Here is a 26,830-nt window from a genome sequence, read left to right on the forward strand (position 1 = left end):
ATAAATGGAATTTTCTTAATTTTTTTTTTTTTTTTAAAAAACTACTTTATTTTTTATTTCTTTTTCAGTTACATACTTTTAAACAGGGATGTGTTTCATTATTCAGACATTCAGGCAATGTTGACTTCATTAGTGTTGACAGAAAAGAAGCATAAAAATGCAAAACATTGTTGGCTTAACCTGAACATACCTGCGTTACCTATTACTGACCAGTTTGTGTTGCCAAAAGACTTATTCCTTGGCATTAAAATGGAGCACTTAAAAATATTGCTAAAAAGCAAAGGTCTACACACTGGTCTTTGCAGCAAATAAGGGTATTTATACTTTTAAAATATTTTAAGTCCATAATTGGATTAATATACACACCTTCTTATGTATAAGGAGTTCAGATCATATAAACACTGTACAGTCCAAAAACCCTACTGAGAATAACCTAGGGGCCAATATACAAAAGCCATTTTGGCTCATTTATACAATAGTAACCCTTTATTTCCCTTAGAAGCAATGGTCTAATATTCTTTAATTCAGTGTTTCTGGTGAATTTATAGACCATAACTATTACAAATATTAAAAACTGGCCGTTCTTTCCAGAAATAATGAACAGAGAGAAAGTTCACTTTTACCCTCTGCTACTCATATTCTGTATACTTTATGCAAAAACTTCTTTATTAGCAATCTTATCTCTAGTTTTAAGCCCTATCCCATGTCACCAGAGGAATCTTTCGAAAGAAGGTATTCTTAACTTGTGTGTGTGTCAAAGACTTCTGAGAATTTGGAGCGCCTGGGTGGCTCAGTCGGTTAAGCTTCTGAGTCTTGACTTTGGCTCAGGTCATGATCTCAGGGTCATGAGACTGAGCTCTGAACATCAGGTACTGTGCTGGGAACAGAGCCTGCTTCAAATTCTCTCTCCCCTTCTGCCCCTCCCCTGCCTCTTTAAAAAAAAAAAAAAAAAAAGACTTCTGAGAATCTGAAGAAAGTCTTAGATGCTCTCTCTGAAACGTAAAATTTCAGAAGGTTCACCGAACCTGAAGTTCATGTATCAACTGTTGATAGGCTCAATGAACTGAGATTCAGAACTCCATTCTAAAATGTAATTTTATTTTTCAGTAGTCTGCTCAAATTTTTCATTATTTATAGGGCAAAATTCAAATACTCCTCAAAATTTTCCAGTTCCTTATAGGGAAAATTTAAAATTCTGTAACATGGCATATAAGGTCATGAGTGAACTGTGGCTATTTACTACACCTCTCAGTTCCCTTGCTAATTTCCCTCATGCACTCCTGTCATGTATCTTCTAATATAGGTATGCTTAATTCCAAAGTGTATGTATATTTCATCAGCAGACAAAATACCTTCTACTCTCATTAATAAGGGAAAGTCATCAGTCAGTCCTTCATTCCACTCCTGTAGGCTGATTTTTTAAAACTATTTGCTCCTTCATTGATAGTGCCAGGTCAACAGACTGACAGGCCAATAGAGCAGACCAAAATAAACTCTAATATATAAAGGAAATTAAAATAAAGGTAGTGTCTGAAATAGGTAAAAATGTCCACGTTGAGACAGTTGAACTAGTTTAGGAAAAAGGTTCATCCATACTTCATACTGTATACTAGGGTAAACTAAATGAATCAAAGACTTAGCTGTTGAAAGAAGGAAGAAAGGAACGAACCATAAAAGTACTGGAAGAAAACATGGCAAAATCCTTCATAACCTCAAGTTAAGAAGGACTTTATAATTATGATGCAAAATCTGCCATAAAAGAAAAAATGTTAAGTTCAACTACATAAAACTAAGAGCTTTTTATAAGGCAAAACAAACTATAAGCAGTCTAAAGACAAATATAAACCATGAAGAAATATATTTGTAACCTAAAAGCAAAGTCATAAGGCAAAAGCAAACTGGTAAAAACTATCTGCACTCACTTAACATTAATGTAATCCTCCTAATATGCAAAGAGCTGAAAATTTGAGATTTAGACTAACAACCAATTAAAAAAATGGGCAAAGTATACGAAATATAGTTCACACAAACAGAAGCAGAAATGGCATTCAAACATGAAAAGGTGGTCAACCTCACGAGGAGCAAAGCAAACTCAAACTTGTCAAAATATTTTTCACTTATCAGAGTGGGAAAAGTCCAAAAGCTTGTTAACATGTTCTGTCGACTAGGCTATGGTAAATACGCATCTCACACACTGCCAGTGGCAGCGCAAAATTAAGCAAGACCTACAAACCGAAATTTCAAAGTATCTATCAGAAATACACACATAAATTTCCTTTTGATCCAGGCAAGCATACTTTTGATATAACTACAGTATTCTGGGAAACTAGAGTATATCTATACATTGAAATCTACAGCTATAAAAAGATTATTTAAAAGTTCTCTATATATGGAAATGGAACATTTCCAGGGTGGTCTACATAAACATTAAGATACAAAATGATATATATGGTATGATGGCTTGTGTACACAAAGAGGAGTGGGGAAATGAGAAAAAAAAATATTTTTGTATTTGCCTGTAGCTACATTAAAAAAAAAAACCAGAAAATATACATACACACCCCAAAGAAAAACAGTGACCTAAAAAGTTCACAGGAACCTAGATGTATAGGATATAGAAACAGGGTAGAAACAAAATTTCTTTATCTAAATACCACATGAAAGAATTACCTGATGGAAAAGAAAAAGGGGAGGAGAGGTTTGTCTAATATTTAAAGGCTGAAAAGATACTTTCAAAAGAACCAGGTTTATGCACCTTCTCCAGATTCCAAAATTAAATGTCCTTGATTAGGCTATCAAAGCAGGAACAATTTTTCTCTATCGACTTTTTAAGAATAAGCACCCTATCTTAATAAAAAGCTAGAGTCTTGAACCATGAGAGACTATGGACTCTGAAAAACAACCTGAGGGTTTTGAAGGGGCGGGGGGTGGGAGGGTGGGGGAACCAGGTGGTGGGTATTGGGGAGGGCACAGATTGCATGGAGCACTGGGTGTGGTGAAAAAACAATGAATACTGTTACGATGAAAATAAATAAAAAATTTAATTTTAAAAAAAAAAAAGCTAGAGTCAATGAAATTGCCTAAGTATTTTTGCAAAGGATAATTTAGACCAAAACAAAATACATTAGTCTAAACTTTCACATCAGTTTTTTAAAGTGAATATAAACCATCTTTTATCAATGGGTTCATGGGACTCACTACACTACTCTACTTTGCATATGCTTAAAATTTTCCATAATAAAAGGTTTTCTTGGGGCACCTGGGTGGCTCAGTGGGTTAAGGCCTCTGCCTTCAGCTCAGGTCATGATCCCAGGGTCCTGGGATCGAGCCCTGCATCAGGCTCCCTGCTCAGGCGGGGAGCCTGCTTCCCTCTCTCTCTCTGCCTACTTGTGATCTCTGTCAAATAAATAAATAAATAAAATCTTTAAAAAAAAAATTTCTGTAAAGTTAAAAAAAAAATAAAAGGTTTTCTTAAAACTTAAAGACCTTCTTAAAGGAGCGGCCATCAAAATTCAGGAGGCCACCAATATTATTATATATTATTTCAGCTAGTAGATTAATTTGGTAGTTTAAATTCTTTGTAATGCAGGCTTTACTATATTCTTTAAGTAAACTTCATGATACCTTGAGATCTCCTTGTATAAACTGGCACACATTTGCGTGTGTGTGTGTGTGTGTGTGTGTGTGTGTGTGTAGTGTATAACAAACACTCCTACTTGTTCATTGGAGGTGACTAAACAGATTTTAATATACTATCCTTTATACTTTTCCATATAAATATATTTTCTAAATACAAAATTTTAAAAAACCTTATGAACATTCTTTTCTAAATGCTAAATTGGTGACTTGGTCACCAATTTTTAATCATGGTTTTTTGTTTAGTACTGGTTTATAGTCATAAAAGAAAACTTCTAGTAGCTAGCTACTATCACATTCCTAGTATTACAATCCTTTCATTTAGTCTACCTTACTTTTACTTCCCAATCTCAGACTTACTTACCGTCTGTAGTTCTCTTTTCAGACCCGAAATGCATTCCATTTTATTCCTATAATCTCTATTTTTCTTTCTCCTTCAAAAAAATATATATCTTAGGGACGTCTGGGTGGCTCAGTTGGTTAAGCAGCTGCCTTCGGCTCAGGTCATGATCCCAGTGTCTCGGGATCGAGTCCCACATCAGGCTCCTTGCTTGGCGGGGAGCCTGCTTCTCCCTCTGCCTCTGCCTGTGCTCACTCTCTCTCTCTCTCCCTCTCTCTCTCTGACAAATAAATAAATAAAAATCTTAAAAAAAAAAAATATATATATCTTAGAACATGCACCTTTTGCTATCTCTAGAAGAAATAATCCTGGCTCTTCTCTCTTTTTTATCCAATTTCTATTATTAGAACATTGCTCATCAACTCTGATAATTATTCTTATCTCAAATCTATGGTATTTTATTTTGTCTCTGCATGCCATGTACAACTATTTATAAAAAGAAATTCTTTCTCCAAAAAAGATATATGAAAGCCAATAAGCACATGAAAAGATGCTTGATATCATTAACCATCAGGGAAATGCAAATCAAAACCACAATGAGACACCACTTCACACACACTAGAACAGCTATAATCAAAAAGACAGTAAATGTGCTGGTGAGGAGATGGGAGAAACCAAAAACCTCATTCAGTAATGGTGAGAGAGTAAAATGCTACAGCTGTTTTGTAATATATTCTGGCTGTTCCCCAAAAGATTATTATACCCAACAAAAATGAAACACATACCCAACAAAATGAAAACATATGTCCACACAAAAACTTGTACATGCATGTTCACAGCAGTATTATTCACAATAGCCCAAAAGTGGAAACAACACTCAGAATGGGTAAATAAAATGGGGTATACACAAACAATAGGATATCATTCAGCCATAAAAGGGCATGAAGGACTGAATCACACTACAACATGGATGAACACTGGAAACATGCTAAGTAAAAGAAGCCAGTCACAAAAGAGCACACATTCCATGATTCCATTTACATGGAATGCCCAGAATAGAAAATCTATAGAGATAAAAGGAAGTAAGTTGTTGCCCAGGCCTGGAAGACTGGGGAGAAATGGTAAGTGACAACTAATGCATATAGGGTTTCTTTTTTGGAGTCCTGAAAAAATTCTTAAATTGACTGTGGTGACATTTGTGTGACTCTGTGAATAGACTAAAAATCACTGGATTGCACCCTTTGAATAAGTGAATTGTATAGTATGTGACTGAAGTCTTAATCTATAAAAAAATTCTTTAAAGTTGTGAATTCTAAAAAGGCATGCTTAGGACAAGCCGTGTTTCAGGGTAATTGGGTGAGTCTAATACTTTGTTAACCTTCAGTTGTTGTATGATTTATGTACTGAAAAGTTTATATTGGGGCGCCTGGGTGGCTCAGTCGTTGGGCATTTGCCTTCGGCTCAGGTCACGATCCCAGGGTCCTGTGGTCGAGCCCTACATTGTGCTCCCTGCTCAGCGGGAAGCCTGCTTCTCCCTCTCTCCCTCCCCCTGCTTATGTTCTCTCTCTCGCTGTGTCTCTCTCTGCCAAATAAATAAATAAAATCTTCAAAAAAAAAAAAAAAGTTTATATGAATGAGGGTATCCCAGGCTTAAAATACTTTAAATTTTATTAGATCAATAATAATATCTTCCAAATTTTAACATTCAGTGTTGGCCAGAGTCTCACGGTAAAAGTAAGTGTCATATATTATTAAGAATGTATGCTAGTGCATACATTATTCAATAATTATTTCTAGGTATCTAACATAAAAATATTCCAACAGTGTTTAAGGACACAGGTATTTAAATGTATATTACAGTATTACTTAACTATCCATCATGAAAAATGGCTAAATAAGTTATATATAATCACTCTAAACAATAATTTTAAACATAAGAAAGAAACAGCTCTGTGAAAAAAATACTTAAGTATAAGATAAAAGGTTAGTCTTTTTCTCCTGCCAGACCATGACCCTCCTCGTCCTTAACACTTTTTTCTCTCTTTAAAGTCTATTTCATATAATACGTAGATAGCACTACCAATTTTCTTTTGGTTACTATCAGCTCTTCATTTTTTCTTTTTTTTTAAGCTTTATTAAGTAATCTCTGCATCCAACGTGGGGCTTGAACTCATGACCCTGACAGCAAGAATCACATGTTCTTCCAACTAGGCCAGTTAGGTGCTCCGCTTCATTTTTTTTTTTTTTTTTAACAAAACAGATCTGAGGTTTAACTGACCTACAATAAACTACATTAAGTATATTGTTTGATACATTCTGACATTATGAATATACCCATATAATCATCACCACATTCAAGATAATGTACCCCAATACACCTTCTCAACGTCTTCTTGCACTCCTATGTAATTCTTCCCTCTTGCTCCAGGCCCAGGTACAGACAAATACTGATCTAACACTGTCACTATGAACAGTTTGCTTTTTCTAGAATTTTATGTAAGTGTAAAATGCATATTCATTTTTGTCTGGCTAGTTTCACTTAGCATGGTTATTGTTAGATTTATCTATGTTGTTGTGTCTATCAGCAGTGTATTCCTGTGTACCACATGGTATTCCATTTTATGGATATACCACAACTTGCTTAACCATCTGTTGATGAATATTTGGGGCTACGAACAACTCTGTACAAATCTTTGTATGGACATATGCTTTATTTTCTCTTGGGTAAATACCTAGAAGTAGAATGGCTGGATCATATACTAGGTGTATGCTTAACTTTTTACAAAATTGCCAAACTCATTTTTTTAAATTGTGGTGAAATACATATAACATAAAATTTAACACCTTAACTATTTTTAAAGTATACAGTTAGCTATGGTAAGCACTTACACACTGTTGTGTAACCAAAAGCCATAACTCATTTCATTTTGAAAAATTCCAACTCTGTAACCATGAAAGAACAACTCCCCACCTCCCCTCCCCTCACCCCTTGCAACCACAATCCTATTTTCTCTTTCTATGAATTTGGCTACAAATTTGACTAGGTAACTCAAATAAGTGGAATACTACAGTATTTCTCTTTTTGTGACTGACTAATGATTCATCAATGCTATACAATGTGCCAGAATTTCCTTCTTTTTAGGGTTCAATAATATTCCGTTGTATGCATACATCGCATTTTGTTTATTCATGCATCTTTTGATTGGCACTCGGGTTGATTACACACTTTTGGTTATTATGAATAATGTTGCTATAAATATGGGTGTATAAATAATCTCTTTAAAACCCTTCCAACTGGGCGCCTGGGTGGCTCAGTGGGTTAAGCCTCTGCCTTAGGCTCAGGTCATGACCTCAGGGTCCTGGGATCGAGTCCTGCATCGGGCTCTCTGCTCAGCAGGGAACCTGCTTCGCTTGCACGCTCTCTCTCTCTGCCTGCCTCTCTGCCTACTTGTGATCTCTCTCTGTCAAATAAATAAATAAAATCTTAAAAAAACAAAACAAAACCCTTCCAACTCCTTTGGGTATATATTCAGAAGCAGAACTGCAGGATAATATGGTAATTCTATTCTTAGTTTTTTGAGGAACCATCACACTGTTTTCCACAGTGGTCACACCACTTTACATTCCCATTAGCAATGCACAAGGGTTCCAATTTTTTTTTTTTTAAGATTTTTTAAAAATTTATTTATTTGACAGACAGAGATCACAAGTAGGCAGAGAGGCAGGCAGAAAGAGAAGGAAGCAGGCTCCCTGCTGAGCAGAGAGCCCAATGCGGGGCTCGATCCCAGGACCCTGGGATCATGACTTGAGCCGAAGGCAGATGCTTAATGCACTGAGCCACCCAGGCACCCAAGGGTTCCAATTTCTCTACATTCTTGCCAACGTGCTATTCACTCTTTCCTCTTCCCTTCTTTTTCTTTGTCTTTTCTTTCCTCCCTCCCTCCTTCCTTTCTTGATAGTAGCTATTCTAAAGGGTGTGAGGTGGCAGCTCATGTGGCTTTGATTTGCATATTTCTAATGACTACTGTTAAGCATCTTTTCATGTGTTTGTTAGATATTTGTAGATAGTCTTTGGAGAAATGTCTATTCAAGTCCTCTCTCTTTTTCTTAATTGGGTTGTTTAGGGGTGTGTCTGTCTGTGTGTGTGTGTGTGCGCGTGTGTGTGTGTTTGAGTTGTATGAGTTTTTAAAAATACATTCTAAATATTAACCCTTCATCATAGGTATGATTTGCAAATATTTCTTCCCATTCTATAAGCTGTCTTTTCACTCAGATGATTGTGTTCTTTTTCTTTTCTTTTTAAAATTTATGTCAGAGAGAGAGAGACCACAACCAGGGGGAGCAGCAGACAGAGCAGGCAGAGGGAGAAGCAGGCTCCGCACTGAGCAAAGAGCCCAATGCAGGACTTGATCCCAGGACCCTGAGATCATGACCTGAGCTAAAGGCAGATGCTTAACCAACTGGGCCACCCAGGAGTCCTGATTATGTTCTTTGATGCACACAGTTTCTAATTATGAAATAGTCCTATTTCTCTATTTTTACATATGTTGCCTGTGCTTTTGGTATAATATCTAAGAAACTACTGCCAAATCCAGCATTGTGAGGCTTTTCCTCTCTTTTATTCTAAGGGTTTTGTAGTTTCAGCTCTTACATTTATATCTTTGATCCATTTTGAGAGAACTTTGCATGTAATGTAAGGTAAGGGTTCAACTTACTGTTCTGCATATGCACTATCCAGTTTTCCCAGCATCATTTGCTGAAGAGACTGTCCTTTCCCCCAATGAGGGGTTGTGGTATCTGTCAAAGATCCTTAGACCATATACGTAAGAATTTATTTCTAGGGACGCCTGGGTGGCTCAGTGGGTTAAAGCCTCTGCCTTCGGCTCAGGTCATGATCCCAGGGTCCTGGGATCAAGCCCTGCATTGGGCTCTCTGCTCAGCTGGGAGCCTGCTTCCCCCACTCCCCCCACCTGCCTCTGCCTACTTGTGATCTCTGTCTGTCAAATAAATAAATAAATAAATAGGAAAAAAAAAAGAATTTATTTCTAGACTCATTGTTTCACTGACCTATATGCCTCTATGTCTATGCTATTCTGTGGGTTTGTACTAAGTTTTGAGATCAGGAAGTGTGTGACCTCCAACTTTGCTCTTTTCCAAGACTGCTGGCCCTTCAGGACTCCTTAAGCCTCCACATTAAGTTCAGGATGGATGTTTCTATTTCTGCAAAAAAAAGCTGTTGGGATTTTAAAAGGAACTGTATTAAATAAAAGGAACTATATTAAGTAAAAATTAAGTAAAACTGTATCAAATACAGTTTTGACTGTATTCGACATGTTTTACAAAGTGACTGTACCATTATATAGTCCCACCAGCAGTGAAAGAAAATTCCAGTTATGCCACATTCTTGCCAATAAGTTGGTATGCCTTCTCTTTCATTTTAGCCATTCTAGTAGGTGTATGATATTATCTTGTGCCTTTAATTTGCATTTCTCCAGTGACTAATGATGTTGAGGATCTTCTCATGTATTTACCTACTATCTACGTATCTTCTTTGGTGAAGTATCTGTTCAAATCTTTTGCCTATTTTCTGAGTTATCTGCTTTCTTATTATTAAGTTCTAAGAGCTCTTTGTATACTCTGGATACATGTCCTTAATCAAGCGTGTGTTTTGCAAAGACTAGTCTGTGGTTTGTCTTTTTATTCTCTTAATACTGTCTTCTGAAGAGCCTAAGTTTTTAACTTCAATGAAGTCCAATTTATGAACACGTTACTTTTCATTTCTTCGTTTTCAACTTTCTTTCTAAATTAATTTTTGGGTAGTTCTTTTCAGCAAAGCCTGGGAAAGGTAAATTCACATCTAGAAAGGCCTTTATTGTACTTTCAACTCATAATGTAGCTAAGCAACTTACAGCATTCTAAATATACTAGTCTACTGTCTTCTGGCTTCCATAGCTGCTATAATGAAAATTTTTTGATAATCTGAGACTTTTTTAAAGATAATTTTTTTCCTGAATGGTTTTAAAATACTATCCTTTCATTTTATTGTTTCTAGGGCCTTTTTAGATTTTCATCTTTCACAAATGATAGCCATCATTTCTTTGAATTTTGCTCTACTCCTTTCTTTCTTTTTTTTTCTTTCCAAGATTTTATTTATTTACTTGACAGAGATCACAAGTAGGCAAAGAGGCAGGCAGAGAGAGAGGGGGAAGCAGGCCCTCCGCCGAGCAGGGAGCCCGATGCGGGGCTCGATCCCAGGACTCTGAGATCATGACCCGAGCCAAAGGCAGAGGCCGAACCCACTGAGCCACCCAGGCGCCCCCCTTTTTTTCTTTTAAAGATTTTATTTATTTGACAGAGAGAGAGAGAGAGAGAGCGCGCGCGCACAAGTGCACAAGCAGGCAGAGTGACAGGCAGAAGAAGAGAAGCAGGCTCCCTGTTGAGCAAGGAGCCTGATGTGGGACTCGATCCCAGGACCCTGGGATCCTGACCTGAGCCGAAAGCAGCCAAACCAATTGAGCCACCCAGGCATCCCATGTTTCTATTCTCACTTTCTGGAACTCCTCTGAGGCATATAATGAAACTGTTCACTCCATCTTTCATATCTCTTATCCTCTCTGTTACAGTTTTTTTTTTTTACTCTCCTTCCTTGCTTTTTAGAGCTTACTAATTTTCCCTTTAATCTACTTTTACCTCATGTACTTAGTTTTTTAAAATATTCTGATTTTTAATTGCATTTCGATACTTCTTCTGTAATATGCTGTAATTACTTGACATACTGAGATTTTATTTAAAGTTACCTTGCTACTTCCTCAAATCAGTATCAATTTATATTCATTAGTTTTTTTCCCTAGTGACAACTGTTTCTTTTGAAATTTCTGTTTTTCCTTTGGTCTAAGTTGTTTGAATTTTCCCAATTCAACTACGGAAAATTTCTCTCACAGAAAATTAGAAGGAATGATAAAAATTGACATCCAAATTCTACTTAGATTTTAAATTTTTTTTCTTATTTATTTTCTCTAACACTTCGCTTTCCATCTTACCATTTGAAATGGAATTCCAAATTGATTGAGATAGGAGTAAGAATAGTGATGACTCCTGAAGGTGATTACTGAATTGGTAGGGGCATGGGAGAACCCTTCTCAAGCACTAGAAATGTTCACTATCTTGATCTCTGCAGTAGTTAAATATGTAGAAGGTAACTCAACTGTATACTTGACATTTGTATACTTTACTGTGTATAAGCTGTATTTCAAAAAAGAAGGTGGAAAAAGTCGTAGGTGTCATGACAATTCACCCCTAAATACTGAAAAGTATATTTCCTAAGAATAAAGACATTTCCCTACATAATCACATACCTATTATCACACTCAGGAAAATTAACAGTTTCATAATAATGTATTTAATCAATGTTCACCATTTCCCAACACAAAATGCCTTTTGTAGTAGCTCTTTCCCATCCTAGCTGAAGCTAGACTCACACACTGCATTTGCTTACAACTCTCCAGTCTTGTTTAGTGTAGAATAATCTCCAATCTTTTCTGTCCTCTGTCACACTGAGTCCAGGCCATCTGTCTTATAGAATGCCCAAATACTGAACCTGCCTGTTTCTTCATGGCACTTAACTTTTTCCTTTATCCCCTGTATTTCTCGTAAAAAGGAAGGTTCAGAAGCTTAACAACACAGTCATCTTTAGCTAGAATACTTCACAGATGATAACAATCATTCACTGAGTTTAAAATTTTAGGATCACCTTGAAGTTCTATTTGGTTCTTTCTTTAGAGCCCTGTTGTTTTTGAGTCTTCTAATGCACTGATAAGCTCTTTCCCTGTGTATCTTATAACATGGGATTTTGAGCTTATTAGTGGGCATTATCTATGTGGATTCCATGAGCCCCAGATAGGCCAAAGAGATTTTGCATTTACTTCTGTCTAGTGCCTGACTGCTATTACTTCTCCAGGACCAGTTGTTGGGTTGAAAGTTCCTGGACAGCACCCGTAAGCATAAATATGAACCCCACACCATGAGGACATGAGGACAGGCCTATAATTAAGAATTAAAGGGAAACTTTAAGCTTTATCTGGACTGCTGGTGAAGACAGACAAGTTTCATTGTTATTAACGTATACTGAGTAAGTAGATTTTCTTCTAGTTCACCCTTTTGCTGAAGGTAAAGCTCTTCAAAGGCTCAGCTTTATGTGAGGATCCACATTCCATCTACACTTTATGACACTGGCTGAAGGCCTAGTCTTGCATCCCCACACATGGACACTCGCATCCCTTTATTGCACAAGGTGACAAACTGACCTCACTGGAGGCCACTGTAGCATTTTTTCCATGAAAATCAAGCATTACTACTAAGGGGGAAAAAATTAAAACTACTTTGATTTCACTTGTATTTGGAAATGAAAAGGTTTTTTATTAGTTTCAAAAATAATCACATACATTTTTAAAAAGTAGTGATGTATACAGGTGCATTATTATTAAATCCAATGACAGTACTTGTTGCATTCAAGGATTATAGACCACCCATAAAACTGTGCAGATCTCCCTGCTTTAAATGTTACTTAGAATACTGTGTTCCAATGGTAATACTTATCATCAACAGAAGTTATGTAAACAAAAAAAATATCAAGCACACTAAAAATCCAACATTTGACAATAAGTCCAAATAGGGATTTCTCAAGGGCAAAGAACAAAGCTTACCTGACATATGTTAGACAACAAACAAGATCAAGTCTTGAAATTCTTTTTGATTCGAAACTCATACTTAGACTTGAGTGTGGTTCAAGTTTGGTAGACAGGTTAAAATGTTAAATCAGACACTAAACACAATACTATTTGTTCCAGTTAAGAAACACAGACAATGGCACCAAATAATTATGTCTCTTTAACTCCTGTTTGAAATGGATGCTTCCATTTGCAGACCACGGAGTATGGTGTGGTAACATATTTCAGTTTCAACAACTACTCTTTCTGAAAAACATAAAGAAAAAGCAATGATGATATTAAAAGTTGACTCACCACTGTCCTCTGTTTATTGGGCAGGAAGACTCTAACGATAGGTTTTTGTGGTGACTTTGGATTGCTCCGTGATACATCTGTGGGATTTTGAAAAACTGAAAGAGATGAAGGTAGCACTGAAAGGCTAGAGGAGGAAGAAGATGTAACCGTGTCTGTTGATGCAGAGCTAGAAACAGAAAAATCAGTTCCATTCCCCAGGGATTCCAATAACTGTTGTTCTCGCTGTTGGAGGGCATCTAGCTTGCTGGTGTATTCTTCATAGGCCTATAAAATAAAGCAGACTTATGTTGAATCTGAACTTTCTCCTGACAACAACAAAAGGAAGTATGAAATTTAAGCCTGATTTATAATCTCTTTATAATCTAGCTAACAGGGTTTTAAGTTAGAAGTTATTAAATAAATGCTAAAAGTACTATAAATTAATACTTCCACTTTTAATATTTATAAATCTTTTGTGATATTACATTGCATTGAGAAACTGAAAAAAAAATAAATGTCTAGAATAGCCATGAATATTAATTTAAAAAAGGCAGTCTTTACAAATTCTGGTCATACTGCAATTTACCTTCCATAAAACGTATCTAACATAAGATAAAATACTATATACTACATCAAGGGTTAAGTATAATCTCTTTTAAAAATTTATTTTTTTCCAGAAAAGTTGTAGGCTTATAAAGTTTCTTACCTTTCTCCCTTTCAAAGAACAGAAACAGAGGTTGAAAAGGAGATGAGGTGTTAGAAGAGATTTATCAAAAAAATAAGACTCTGGTAGGTATAGTGTCAGATCTCCCCATTAACACCAAAAACTCAATAGGACTTAAAAGATGTATAACTGCCACCTTCTTTCTGAAAGAGCTGTTAGTTATTCTCCTCACTATGGATCTCTGATGATCCCATCAAATACTGCTTAGAGAATAAAATTTTATCTAAAAAGATGGTTTATACCCTGCAGTCAAGAAATTCTGGGGCCATTATCCATCAGGGTTTCTTTCTACAAGTTTCATTTGACTAAAGCTATAAAGTCAAATGACCACATAAGATATCATATTCTAAAAGTAATAAGAATTTTGAAAACAGTAATATTGAAAGTAAAGAGATGGAATGAATTGGAGAATATATATATATATGAATATATATATGGAATGAATTGGAGAATATATATATGTATATATACATATATACACATATGTATGTGTGGGTATACACACACACACACACACATATATATACATACATACATATATATACACATATATATATGGTTCTTTAAGGCAGTGGTAATCACTCTCCCCCACACCACAGTCCACCATTTCTGTCTACCACCATACATAGATGCAGTAACTACAAACATTTATAAAAGGCTACAAAGGAGAATAAAAGATTTTAAAATGGCATTTCCTATCCCTCAAAGAGTTTATTTTTGGGCTGCAGAGAAGCAGGTGGATGTATTTTTATTTAAGTGCTGTACATGAGAAAAAAAACATTTTTGATACAAGGTGAGACTGAGGAAGGAAAGGGCCTCAAAATGTTAGCAATTAGGTAGATGGAGTTAAGTGGGGAGAAGAGAGTACTGTGTATAGGAGAAATTCTGCCATAAAGTAAACAGGTAGGAAATTCTGTGGTGGTTGTGTGGCTCAGTTGGTTAAGTTACCAACTCTTGATTTTGGTTCAGGTCATGACCTCAGGGTCCTGGGAAGAAGTCCTCTGTCCGGCTCTATAGTTAGTGCATAGTCTGTCCCTCTCCCTCTGCTCCTCTCCCCCCACCTCCTGCTCTCAAACAAGTAAAATCTTAAAACAAAACAAAGAGGCAGGAAATTTTAAGGCATAGAGAGAAAAGTACAGACTAGTACTTTTAATATCTGGGAAATAGCAACGGATCAATATATGTTTGTGGTATTTAAATGAAAAACAGCAATAGAGGGAAGCAAATAGTTAAGACTGGGAAAACGGGTAAAGGACTAGCTTGTAGAGGGCGTATATACCATGCTATGAAGCCTGAATTTCACTCCACAAGCAAGGGAGAATTATCAAAGGATACAAGGGAATGAAGGAGAATTTTTGTTTCAATAAAGACTGCACTTACTATGCTAGCTCTTAAAATATAATTTTCAAGAAAAAAAGAGGAAAAATACTAAATTGCGCCACTGAGGTAAAGGGCCTAAAGTACATCAAAATGCCCTCTCCTTTAGCCTACTGGATGCCCTATCCTGATTCCGCACACGTTTCATAGCATTTCAGGACATTACAACCAAATAAATTCAAAAATTTCTAAGCTATATTTTGATATAGCTTTCATTTGCAAGATCTAATTACTTAAGGGCATCTCTTTCAATATGATCCACTTTTTGAGCCTTTAGAATCAGTCAATTAAGGGCCGCCTGGGTGGCTCAGTCAGTTAAGTGTCCACTCTCTCTCTCCTTTTTTAAGATTTTATTTATTTATTTGACAAAGAGACAGACACTGAAACAGGGAATATAAGCAGGCGGAATGGGAGAGGGAGAACCAGGCTTCCCACGGAGCAGGGAGCCCAATGCAGGGCTCAATGCCAGGACTCTGGGGTCATGACCTGAGCTGAAGGCAGACGCTTAACAACTGAGCAACCCAGGTGTCCTCCAAGCGTCCACTCTTGATTTATATTCAGGTCAAGGATTTCTTCTCAGGATTCTCTCTCCCTCTCCCTCTGCCCCCTCCCCTGACACTCATTCTCTCTCCCTCTCTCAAAAAAACAAAAACAAAAACCACCAAAAAGCAAAAACAAAACAAAAAAAATACCAGTCAATTAATAATAGTGAACATACACGTGCCTGGCACTGTTTGGGGCTCAAACTACAAAAATAAAGACTGACAGAATTCCTACCCTTGGAAGAACATACACAAGTAGTCTACGAGATAAAATTACCTCCTGCATAGATCAAATCTTATTTACTATCATCTGGACAAGTACATTTACTACTCAAAGTTAGCCTTAGGAAAAGTAATAAATGTAAACAATAAATTCTCAGGATGTTACTTATCAAAATGTTAGTCTTAATTTTTGAAAATATACTGTTCCCTCTATTATGGATTACAAACTATTTCATTGCATTTACCAACAGCTCTTCCTCTTCTCAAGTATAAAGCATTTACTTATTCCACCTACCTCATCCTCACAGCCAAAATCTATCAAGGCACTTGTACCTGGCTTGGCTCATTTCTTCCCATTACTCCTGCTGCATTCAGTGTGGATTACTCTTTTAACGCTCCTGCCTTGAACTTCTCTAAATATCTTATCTCTAAAGGTATTGATTTTCATTCTAGCTTCCAGATCCATGAGTTCCAAACGATGACAAGATCTCAATTTTTAACTTACCTTGTCTCTGAGCACACCTTCTTAAGTTTCCATCTCACTACATTAATCTGTTCATGAGCAACATTAACCCCTTAGTTTCTTAAGGAGTGAGGCCTTCATTGTTTTAATTCCCCTTCTTTGTGGCTCACCATTTCAATAATGCCACCAGTAACATCTCTGATTCTCTGGCTATTTCTTATTCTTTTACCAACTTTTTTTTTTTAACAAGATTTTATTTATTTATTTGACAGAAATCACAAGTAGGCAGAGAGGCAGGCGGAGGCGGGGGCAGGGGGAAGCAGACTCCCCACTGAGCAGAGAGCCTGCTGCGGGGCTTGATCCCAGGACCCTGGGATTATGACCTGAGCCGAAGGAAGAGGCTTTAGCCCACTGAACCACCCAGGCACCCCTCTTTTACCAACTTATTTGTCAAATAAAAATACTACGTAAATCCTACTTAAATTCTTATTCTTTTACCAACCTGCTTGTCAAATACAAATATTAAGTAAATCCTACTTAAATTCAATTATTCCATTCTTTCTCTTGGGTTACTACACACTGCTAAAGAAGACAGTAATAAGACAAAGCCAATTACTTCCATAATCAATTCATGGAATTAGTCCTTCACATGACTATCTGAAAAATTTTACTTATTTTTAGTATCATCATATTATGTTTTTCACAATACTTACTCCAACCTTTTCTAAGCTTCCTTAGTTCCTTACCTTCATCCCTCAATCTTTAATTCACTCAGAAAAAAAGCACTAACTTCAAATTTACTCTAAAGATCAAAGACATCAAATAAAAGCTTCCTCTTCTGTCTTTGTCTAAGCAATTCCCCACACCTTTCCCAATCCCTCTTCTGTTCTTAATTTAGTGCTGGCACTGAGTGTTTAGGGCCTCAGGCCCTGGTACACTGTAATCCCTATTCTCTCTTACATCTTCCAACCTTTTCCTCTGTTTCCTTACCCAGCAAATGTGAACACATCTTCCCACATATATGCACACCTCAGCCACCAACACTGCCATCAACAAAATTCTTGTGGTTCTTCAAGATGTTGCAGATCTACATACTTTTCCAGAATGCAGCTTGCTCCAAACCCTATTTTTTCTCATTAAAATCCTACTTATTTTTTAAGGCACCTGGGTGGCTCAATTAAGCGTCAAGACTCCTGGTTTCAGCTGACATCATGATGTCATAGTTCTTGGGACTGAGCCCTTTGTCAGGCTCCATGCTCAGCAGGGAGTCTGCTTGAAGATTCTCTCTCTCTGCCCGTCCCCCCATGCACATTCTCTTGTGAGCAATCTCTCAAAGAAATAAATAAATCTAAGAAAAAAAAATCCTACTTATTTTTCAAAGTCTAATTCAAAGCTCTGCTTGATAAAACCCAAGAGGTCTTTTCTTTACTCCTTTAGAGTATTACCACGTTCTTCTTTATCTGACTATTTCTTTCTCACGTACGAAAAAATTTTGTGAGGATTAAATGAGATAATACGAGTAAAAGAAGACTATTTACAGAGACTACCATATAGCAAAAACCCAATAAATATTCTTATTAGTAATAATAAGTAGTACTGGTAATTCCTGTTATGTTTATTATTGTTATCACTATATTACTTAACTATGTTAACATGATTCTACTAAATTATAAGCTAGTTGAAGGCACAGATCATGTCAGATGTTTCTGAATTAAATAAAAGGGTACAGGGGTGCCCGGGTGGCTCAGTGGTTTAAGAGCTGGACTCTTGATTTCAGGGTAGGTCATGATCTCACGGTTGTGAGACTGAGCCCTGTGTCCGGCTCCATGCTTGATGTGGAGACTACTTAAGATTCTCTCCCCCACTCTCTTTATCCCTCATGCCCAACCCTGCTCATGCTCTTTTTCTCTCTCAAATAAATAAATAAACTAATTAAATAATAAAAGAATACAAGAACACTTAATATCATTAAGGTAACAATATTCTCCCAAACTGATTTACAGATTCACTGCTGTCCTTATCAAAATCCCACTGGCTTTTCTGCAGAAATGGACAAGCTGATCTTAAAATTCTTATGTAAGTGCAAGATACTCAGAATACCCAAAATAATTTTGAAAAAGAACAAAATTGGAGGATTCACATTTCTTCATTTAAAAAGTTACAATAAAGCTACAGTAATCAAGACATGTATATTGGAATAAGGATACACATACAGAACAGCAAAATAGAAATGAAGAGTCTACAAGCAAAGCCTTACATTTATGGGTAACTGATTTTCAACAATGGTGCTGGTACCACTGAATATCTACACGCCCAAGAATGAAGCTGGACTACTACCTAACATTACATTCAAAAATTAACTCAAAATGGATTAATCATATGCATAAAATTTACAGCTAAAGCTACAAAGCTCTTAGAAGAAAACATAGGAGTAAACCATCATGATGCCAGATTAGGCAATAATTTCTTAGATATGATACACTAAAAGCATGGCAACCAAAGAAAAAAATAGATAAACTACACTTCTCAAAATTAAAACTTCCGTACTTCGAAAGACACTACCAAAAGAATGAAAAATATATCCCACAGAATAAAAGAAAATATTTACAAATCATATCTGATAAAGATCTATTATCCAGAATATACAAAGAACTCCCACAACTCAACAATAAACCAGTTTAAAAAATGGGCAAAAAATATGAATTCAGATTTTTCCCAAGAAGATATAGAAATAGCTAACAAGCAAGGGAAAAAGATGCTTAAAGGGATCTCTGGGTTGTGAGATTGAGCCCCACATGGAGCTCTGTGCTGGGCGTGGAGCCTGCTTAAGATTTTCTCTCTCCAGGACGCCTGGGTGGCTCAGTCTTTTAAGCGTCTGCCTTTTTGGGTCAGGTCATGATCCCAGGGTCTTGGGGTCAAGTCCCACATCAGGTTCCCTGCTCAGCAGGAAGTATGCTTCTCCCTCTGTCTGCTGCTCCCCCTGCTTGTGCTATTAGTCTGTCATGCTCTCTGGCAAATAAAGAAAGAAAATCTTAAAAAAAAAAAAAAAAAAAGAAGATGCATAACATCTTTAGTCATCAGGGAACTGCAAACCAAAACCACAATGAGACACCAATTCACAACTACCAGCATGACTATTCAAAAAACAAACAAATAAAAAAATGAAGCAGAAAATAAGTGTTGGTACTGATGTGGAGAAAGTGAAACCCTCATGCACTGCTGATGGGAATGTAAAATGAAGCAGCCACTTTGGAATACAAGTCCGGCAGTTCCTCAAAAAGTTAAAAACATCAAGTTAGCACAGGACACAGCAATTCAACCCTTAGGCATATAACCAAGACAACTGAATACAAATGTTACACAAAAACTTATATATGAATGTTCATAATAGCTTTACTCATGACAGCCAAAAAGAAGAAACCCAAATGTCCAACAATTGATAAATGGATAAACAAAATGTGTATATCCATATGATGGAATAAAAAGGAATGAATGCTACACTGAATGCTACATGCTACAACACGGATGAATTTTGAAAACATTACACTAAGTGAAAGCAGCCTGTCACAAAATGCCACGTCACATATGATCCCATTACATAAAGTATCCAAAAAGGCAAATCTATAGAAATACAAAGCAGATTAGTTGTTGCTGGGGGGCTGAAGGAAATGACTGCTAATGCGTAAAAGGTTTCCTTTTCAGGTGATGAAAATATTCTGGAATTAGTGATAAAACTGATGATGATTACACAACTTTGTGCATATACTAAAAAGCCACTGAGTGGTACACTTTAAAATAAAAAAGCAAATCTTATAGTATGTGAATCATTTCTCAATTAAAAATGGGAGGAAAACTATCTATGGATTTACTTTAGACAAACAGGAAAAGCAGTGAAATAAAATTTTATTTTGAAGATTTTATTTGAGAGAGAGAGATCACAAGCAGGGAGGAATGGGCAGAGGGAGAAGCAGACTCCCTGCTGAGGAGGATGCTAGACTCGGGACTCAATCCCAGGGTCCTGGGATCATGACCCGAGCCGAAGGCAGACACTTAACCAACTGAGCCACCTAGGCACCCTGAAATTTTTTTGTCATTAGTTCATTAAGTTTATTCTTACTAAACTTCATTTTAAAAGATACAATGAAATCCTGAAGACCATTAAATTCCAGGTGGTATTTAATGAGCCACTCTTGCATTCCACAGGCAGCACCTTGCTTCCAGTATTTTCAACTGTTTTAATAAAATTTCTCTGCATTATCCTGGATTCTACTAAAAAGATTCAGACTAAAGTTCAAAAAGGCTGTCAGCATCATTATAATGATAGAGTAGTTAAGAGCAGAATCTGAATTCAGAATGTCTAGATTCAAAGTTTGGCTATACCATTTACTAATTGTGTAGCCTTAACCATGTTATTAAACTTCTCTGTGCTTGAGTTTCTTCATCTTTATAAAATGAAAATGAGAACAGGAAGTATAACTCATATGGTAGATTGAGGAGTAAATATTCTACTATATGCATGGAACAGTGCCTGGTACACAGCAAGTACTCAATGAATGTTAGGAGCTACTACTGTTATCATCTATCTGTCTGCAGGGAACCCTAGCATATATGTAAATTCTGTGGTAGCTAGGACTTAGTTTGTAACTCGAGATAAGGAGGCTGATTCCAGAAACACCATTCCTTCACTTCTGGAATCCAATATATATCAGGTCCAAAAAGAAGAATCTACTACTGGAAGAGCATCTGGCATTATATCTTATATACAGAAGGCATTCAAATAATTTGGTGGGTAAATGGAGAGAGAAAAACTGGGAGAAAACGAAAAAATTCTGGGAAATGACTTATCTTTTCTTCCTTTGGATGATGATTTAAAAAGGGAACCAAAGATTAAAAAGACAAATTTAAAATTCTTGAGAGTACTATAGCTCATTTCACTATAGTTATCATCAAAGGAATCAACAGAATTTTAATTATTCACATCAGTAAGAGAAAATCTAGAACTTAAAAGCTTAAATAAACACCTTAAAAGTTTTTAAATAAATTACTACAAGAAAAAAGATAAGAGGATTTCTGATGATAATATAACTGAATTCACTATGTTCTGCTACAAGAAGAAACACGGGGATAGCTAAAGATGTTTCCTATGGAAACATCAAACATACAGGAAACATTATTTCCTACACTGAAATGGTATGGATTGACATAACTAGCATAACTTCTACTTGCCAGTCTCAAACTAAAGCCGAATTGTGAAAAGGGGAAAAATTCACTTTTTAGCCTCTTATTTGAAAAAATGTAAACACAGTCCTGGTGTAGGGATATATGTGACCCCATTCCAATCGATGAGATGTAAAGGAAAAGACTTGTAGAGGATTTGAAGGGAAAATTTTCTTCCTTGAAAGAACTCAGTACACAAGAGAGCCTCTGTGATCCCAGCTTCCTCTCTGAGGTGTCCTATGAGAACACACAAATCTGCTGCAGTCATGACCGAAAAGCTAAAGGACTGCAGAGATCCACCCCAGCATCTGACAACTTCCAGCTGTAAAACCAATGTTAAAATAGTTTACTTCCATGCTTCTTGTTATTGGAGGGGAAAATAAAACTCCTATTTGTTTGTGAAACTTGTGAGTAAGTGGTTTTTTGCATTTCTATAGCTAAAAGCATTTGTAATTTTTACAGATTTCCTAGAGTTATTCTCTAATTTTTCTCATCTTTCCTTTAATATCTTCCTTCTTTGTTTTTATTCTGCCTTCTAGAGATTTCCTTAACTTTATCTTGCAACATTTATTTATATGCCCAGAGACCGACAAACACACATATATTTACATTTTCTGCTATTATACTATTTTAATAGCAGGAGTTCTTTCTTGTGCTCCATTAAGACTTGTTTTAGAACAGCCATGAAACAAGAATGGACTGTCTTCTCTTACCTCTGATGTTAATTATAGTTATTTTCAGGTTTTCATCTGTTTTCTGCACTGTTCTGAGTTCCTTTTGGCCATTTTTGCTATTAGCTTTCCTGTTAAAAGTCGTCTTCCAATATCTGGTTATTCTTATCTATCCATTTATATTTAAGACTTAAGAGCTCTTAAGATGCCAATACTACCCAAAGCAATCTCTGAATTCAATGCAATCCCTATCAAAATCCCAATGTGTTTCAGAAACAGAAAAATCTACCCTGAAGTTCATATGAATCTTAAAAAATACTGAATAGCCAAAACCACCCTGAAAAGGAAAACAAAGCTGGAGGTCTCACACTTCCTGATTTCAAAACTTATTACAAAGCTATAGTAATAAAATCAGTATAGTATAAATTGGCATAAAGTTGGACATAAATGTCAGTGGAAAAGAAAAGAGAGCCCAGAAATTAATTCTTACATACATGGTCAAATGATTTTTGACAAGGGCACATGTCAAACCTATACAACGAGAAAAGACAGTCTTCTCAACAAATGGGGCTGGGAAACTGGATATACACATGCAAAAGACTGAAGCTGATCTCTTACCTTATACCATACAGAAAAATTAACTCAAAATGGATCAAAGACCTCAAGATAAGGGCTGAAGCTGTAACTATGTATCTTAGAAGACAGCTGAAAAAAAGCTTTATGACACTGGATCTGGTAATGATTTCTTGGATGTAACACCGAAGGCACAGGCAATAAGAGGAAAAATAGGTAAGTTAGACGTCATTAAAATAAAAAAAACTTATGCACAAAGGACATAATCGACAGAGTGAAAAGGGAACCCGTGGATTAGAAGAAAATATCCGCAAATCATGTGTCCAATTAGGACTGATACTCAGAATATATAAAGAATTCCTACAACTCAACAACAAAGTAAATAACTCCATTAAAAAATGGGTGAAAGACTTAGACATTTCTCCACAGAAGAAATTACGAATGGCCAATAAACACATGAAAAGATGCTCAACATCATTAGTCATCAGGGAAATGCAAATCAAAACCATGAGATACCACTTCATACTCATTAGGATGGCCATTATACACTTACACAAACACACACACACATACAGAAAGTTAAGTGTTGGCAAGAATGTGGCATAATGGGAGCTCTTGTATGTATTGCTAATAGGAATGAAAAAGGCAGCTGCTGTGGAAAACAATATAGCAATTCTTTAAAAAATTAAATACAGAATTGCCACATGATTCAGTAACTCCTCTTCTTCGTATATAGTCAAAAGGAGTAAAATCAGCATCACTTATGACAACAAAAAGTTAGAAATGACCAACCACTGATGGTATCCATTGATAGATGAATGGATTAAAAAAAGTACAATATTATTTAGCCTTAATTAGAAAAGAAATTTCAACCCATGCTACAACACAGATGGACCTTGAAGAGGTCTAGACTAGCTTGAAACAAGCTAGTCACAAAAGGACAAATACTGTATAATTCTATTTATCTGAGTAGTCAAATTCATAAAGAAACCAGAATGGTGGGTCTCAGTGGATAACTAGGAGACTTGGTTTTTCACTGAAGGGCCTTCACATATCAGTACCTAGAGAGACCTTTTCCCAGGGCCTTGTCAACTTTCCTTAGGGAAAAATACTGTCATCTCCAGGCAGGCTCTTCTTCATAGTATACCAAGTAGTGTAAGTTTCATGTTTATTGTTTGTAATCCCAACCCCTGAGAAAAATACAAGCTGCATGAAGACAAATATTTTTTTTTCTATATCCCCAGAACCTAGAAAAGCATAAAAATAAACAGGTACCCAATAAATACCTGCTGAATGAATGAATCAAAAATTTATGAAGCACTCCATATGTATCAAGAATGATGCTATTTTGTAATTATAAACTTAATGAAACCTTCAATTGCCACATGTGTGATAGTACTCCCATTTTACCAATGAGGTGAGGTATAGGAAGGTTGAGTACCCTAACTGCAGAAACTAAGACACAGCTAAGATTCAACCAAAAGGCCTGTGTGACTCCAAGGTTCATCTTAACCACTACATTATAGTGCTTTCTACAGAGAAATTGTGCAGTGTTTGTCCCTGTAATTAAGGATCTACATGCTAATGATATAATCTATGAGGTATGATCTGCTGTGTATTATCCTAGTTAGATGTAATTTGAACAGTAAAAAGCCTGAAGAGTGTGAGTGTGGAGGAGGCAGTGAACCCTCGCTATACTCAAACACGGTTATTGATATAAATGTATTACAACTAAGCGTGGGGGAAAGTCTCCCAAGACACTAAGTGGCTGGCAGAAAAACTGCTGGTTAAGTTGTCTAGTTCTAATTAACAAAGAACTACTTTTTTCACCAGATCTGTGTCCTTACGACTCCTGTTCTTGTCCTCCTCAGACATAAAAGTAAATCAGCACAGAATATTAGAAAGTACACGAACTAGTCTTCAGAGGTGTAAATTCTAGTCCTAGTACCAATATCTGGCAGTGTGCTCTGGGATAAGCCATATGAAGAAGACAACAGTTTATCAGTGGTTATTTCTAAACTTCCAAATTTATTTAGAAATAAGCAAACTTAATTTAGATTTAATGTGCGCTTTACAAGCAATTAGATTACTAAATTAGAAATTTAGTTTAGGAGTCTATCAATCCATGCCTAAAAATCTCTGGCATCTGAAAGCAAATGGTAATCTGACCATTTGTAATTTAGGGTTATAGTCCTGTATGATTAGTGATTACAGCTGGAGCCAGCTTTCACAGACAGGCAGCAGGAGCAGTGGTGAGCAGTGTGGGCTATGAAGCCCCACTACCTGGATTTCCTAACAGCATGATTGTCATGGAACCCAAGTGATTACAGAAGGAAGCAATCCCAAGAAAGCTTATCTGTGATTATAACAGTAACTACTACCTCAAAGGATTAAGAACAATAACTAACTACTCTATAAATTTATAGTGATGCTCAAAGCTTTATACAAAAGCCTAACAGCACTATTAAACAGTAAAGCTAGGCAATTTTGAGCCATTTAAATATTATATATTTTACTTATTAAGAAAGGAAAAACCAATTTGGAGAGGGATTTGTTCTGGAAAAAAGATATTTTACCAGGAAAAAAGGTATTTTACAAAATTTGCCCCATTTCCTAATATAGTAACTAGTTTCTTAACCTCTATGCTTTCCCTCTCTCTCTTTTTAAAATAAATTTTTCAACAGGGTAATATTTTTAAGTTTATACATGACTTCTCCTTTAGTGTTGATGTTTTCCAAATTACAAAATATTGCATATGATTGTAACAAGTGAAAAAAGATTAAGTTTAAGAAAGATGAAGGTAATTCACCTTCCCCTTTCTCATCTCATCCCCTAAGAGAAACAATATTACCAGTACAAATGCTTGTGATAAGTTCATGTTTTTATTTTCAAAATTACAACAGATAGGATACTCAGTAGCTTACCTCCAGATATATTGATGGTGGATTATGCTCTCCACCAAATTTGTCCAATAGGGCTTCTATATGTTCCTGTGTCAACTTAATCATTTGTTTGATATTCCACACCTGAAAAATATTTTAAAAGAATACAAGTAAAAACCATTTAGGATATGAATTAGAATATTTTTATTAAAATATTTTTATCAAAATATTGTAGTAACTGCCAGTGTTCTTTGAAATTTAGGGTATAGAGACCTGTTTAATATAGCAATTTTCCCCATTTATTATTAAACATCTTAAAACTCCTTTCTACACTAGTAATATAATAAATTCTCAACTGTAAAAGGTTCAAGTAATACATAAGTATTCAGAATAAATGATGAAAATCATTTTTACCTTCCCAAAAACATTAGGTACAATTTACAGTTTATTATGTATCCTTTCCACATCTCCTTTTTATTCAAGTAAATATCATAATATAAACACATACAAAATATACAAATACATAAATATTATATATAAAATATTATTTTTTAACACTTTTTTCACTGAACAGCATGCCTCAAAATTCTTTCCATGTCAAGACATACAATCTCACTTCTTTAAAATTGTTAAGTATAGATACATTCACTTCGTAATATTACAACACTGCTTATCTCAATGGTCTTCAAACTTCAACAGCAACCTAAGAGTGAGCAGACATGGGTGATTTTAGGAGAAACAATTTCCAGATCTTCGATGTCTACATGTACTCTTTCTAACTGAACTGTTTTTTTTCTTATTTAATTTATCTGATAGAGATCACAAGTAGGCAGAGAGGCAGGAAGAGAGAGAGGAAGGGAAGCAGGCTCCCCACTGAGCAGAGAGCCCGATGCAGGGCTCGATCCCAGGACCCTGGAATCATGACCCGAGCCGAAAGCAGAGGCTTTAACCCACTGAGCCACCCAGGCGCCCCTAACTGAACTGTTTTGAGAACCATTTCTCCTTTATTCCTCTCCATTTAAAATCACCACATTGTAATTTTCCACTCTATAAAAGAAAGGCAAAATTCTTACCCACCTCGAATCCTATTAAGGTGCACTATTCTGAGATGTATAAACTTCAAAGTAACTAACAAACAAGAGGTAAAAATCCCTTGGGGGGGTTGATTAAAATCAGGCCTTTAT

The 26,830-nt window shown here is 36.0% G+C and overlaps 1 protein-coding gene across 5 annotated transcripts in view; it reads right to left on the reverse strand.

Moving 5' to 3' along the window:
• The window catches only part of BRAF (B-Raf proto-oncogene, serine/threonine kinase), a gene marked incomplete at its 3' end in the record, with an annotated part of 175,882 nt that overhangs the window by 73,296 nt on the left and 75,756 nt on the right, over positions 1–26,830 (reverse strand). For all 5 annotated transcript variants that reach the window (XM_080818213.1, XM_080818215.1, XM_080818212.1 and 2 more), the window contains exons 2-3: positions 25,689–25,790; positions 12,997–13,260 (exon numbers count right to left, since the gene is read on the reverse strand). In XM_080818213.1, coding sequence (XP_080674339.1) covers positions 12,997–13,260; positions 25,689–25,790 — 366 coding nt within the window. The remainder of the gene's footprint in view (positions 1–12,996; positions 13,261–25,688; positions 25,791–26,830) is intronic.

The sequence above is a fragment of the Martes martes genome (assembly GCF_963455335.1).
Source record: "Martes martes genome assembly, chromosome: 11".
Classification (NCBI taxonomy): domain Eukaryota; kingdom Metazoa; phylum Chordata; class Mammalia; order Carnivora; family Mustelidae; genus Martes; species Martes martes.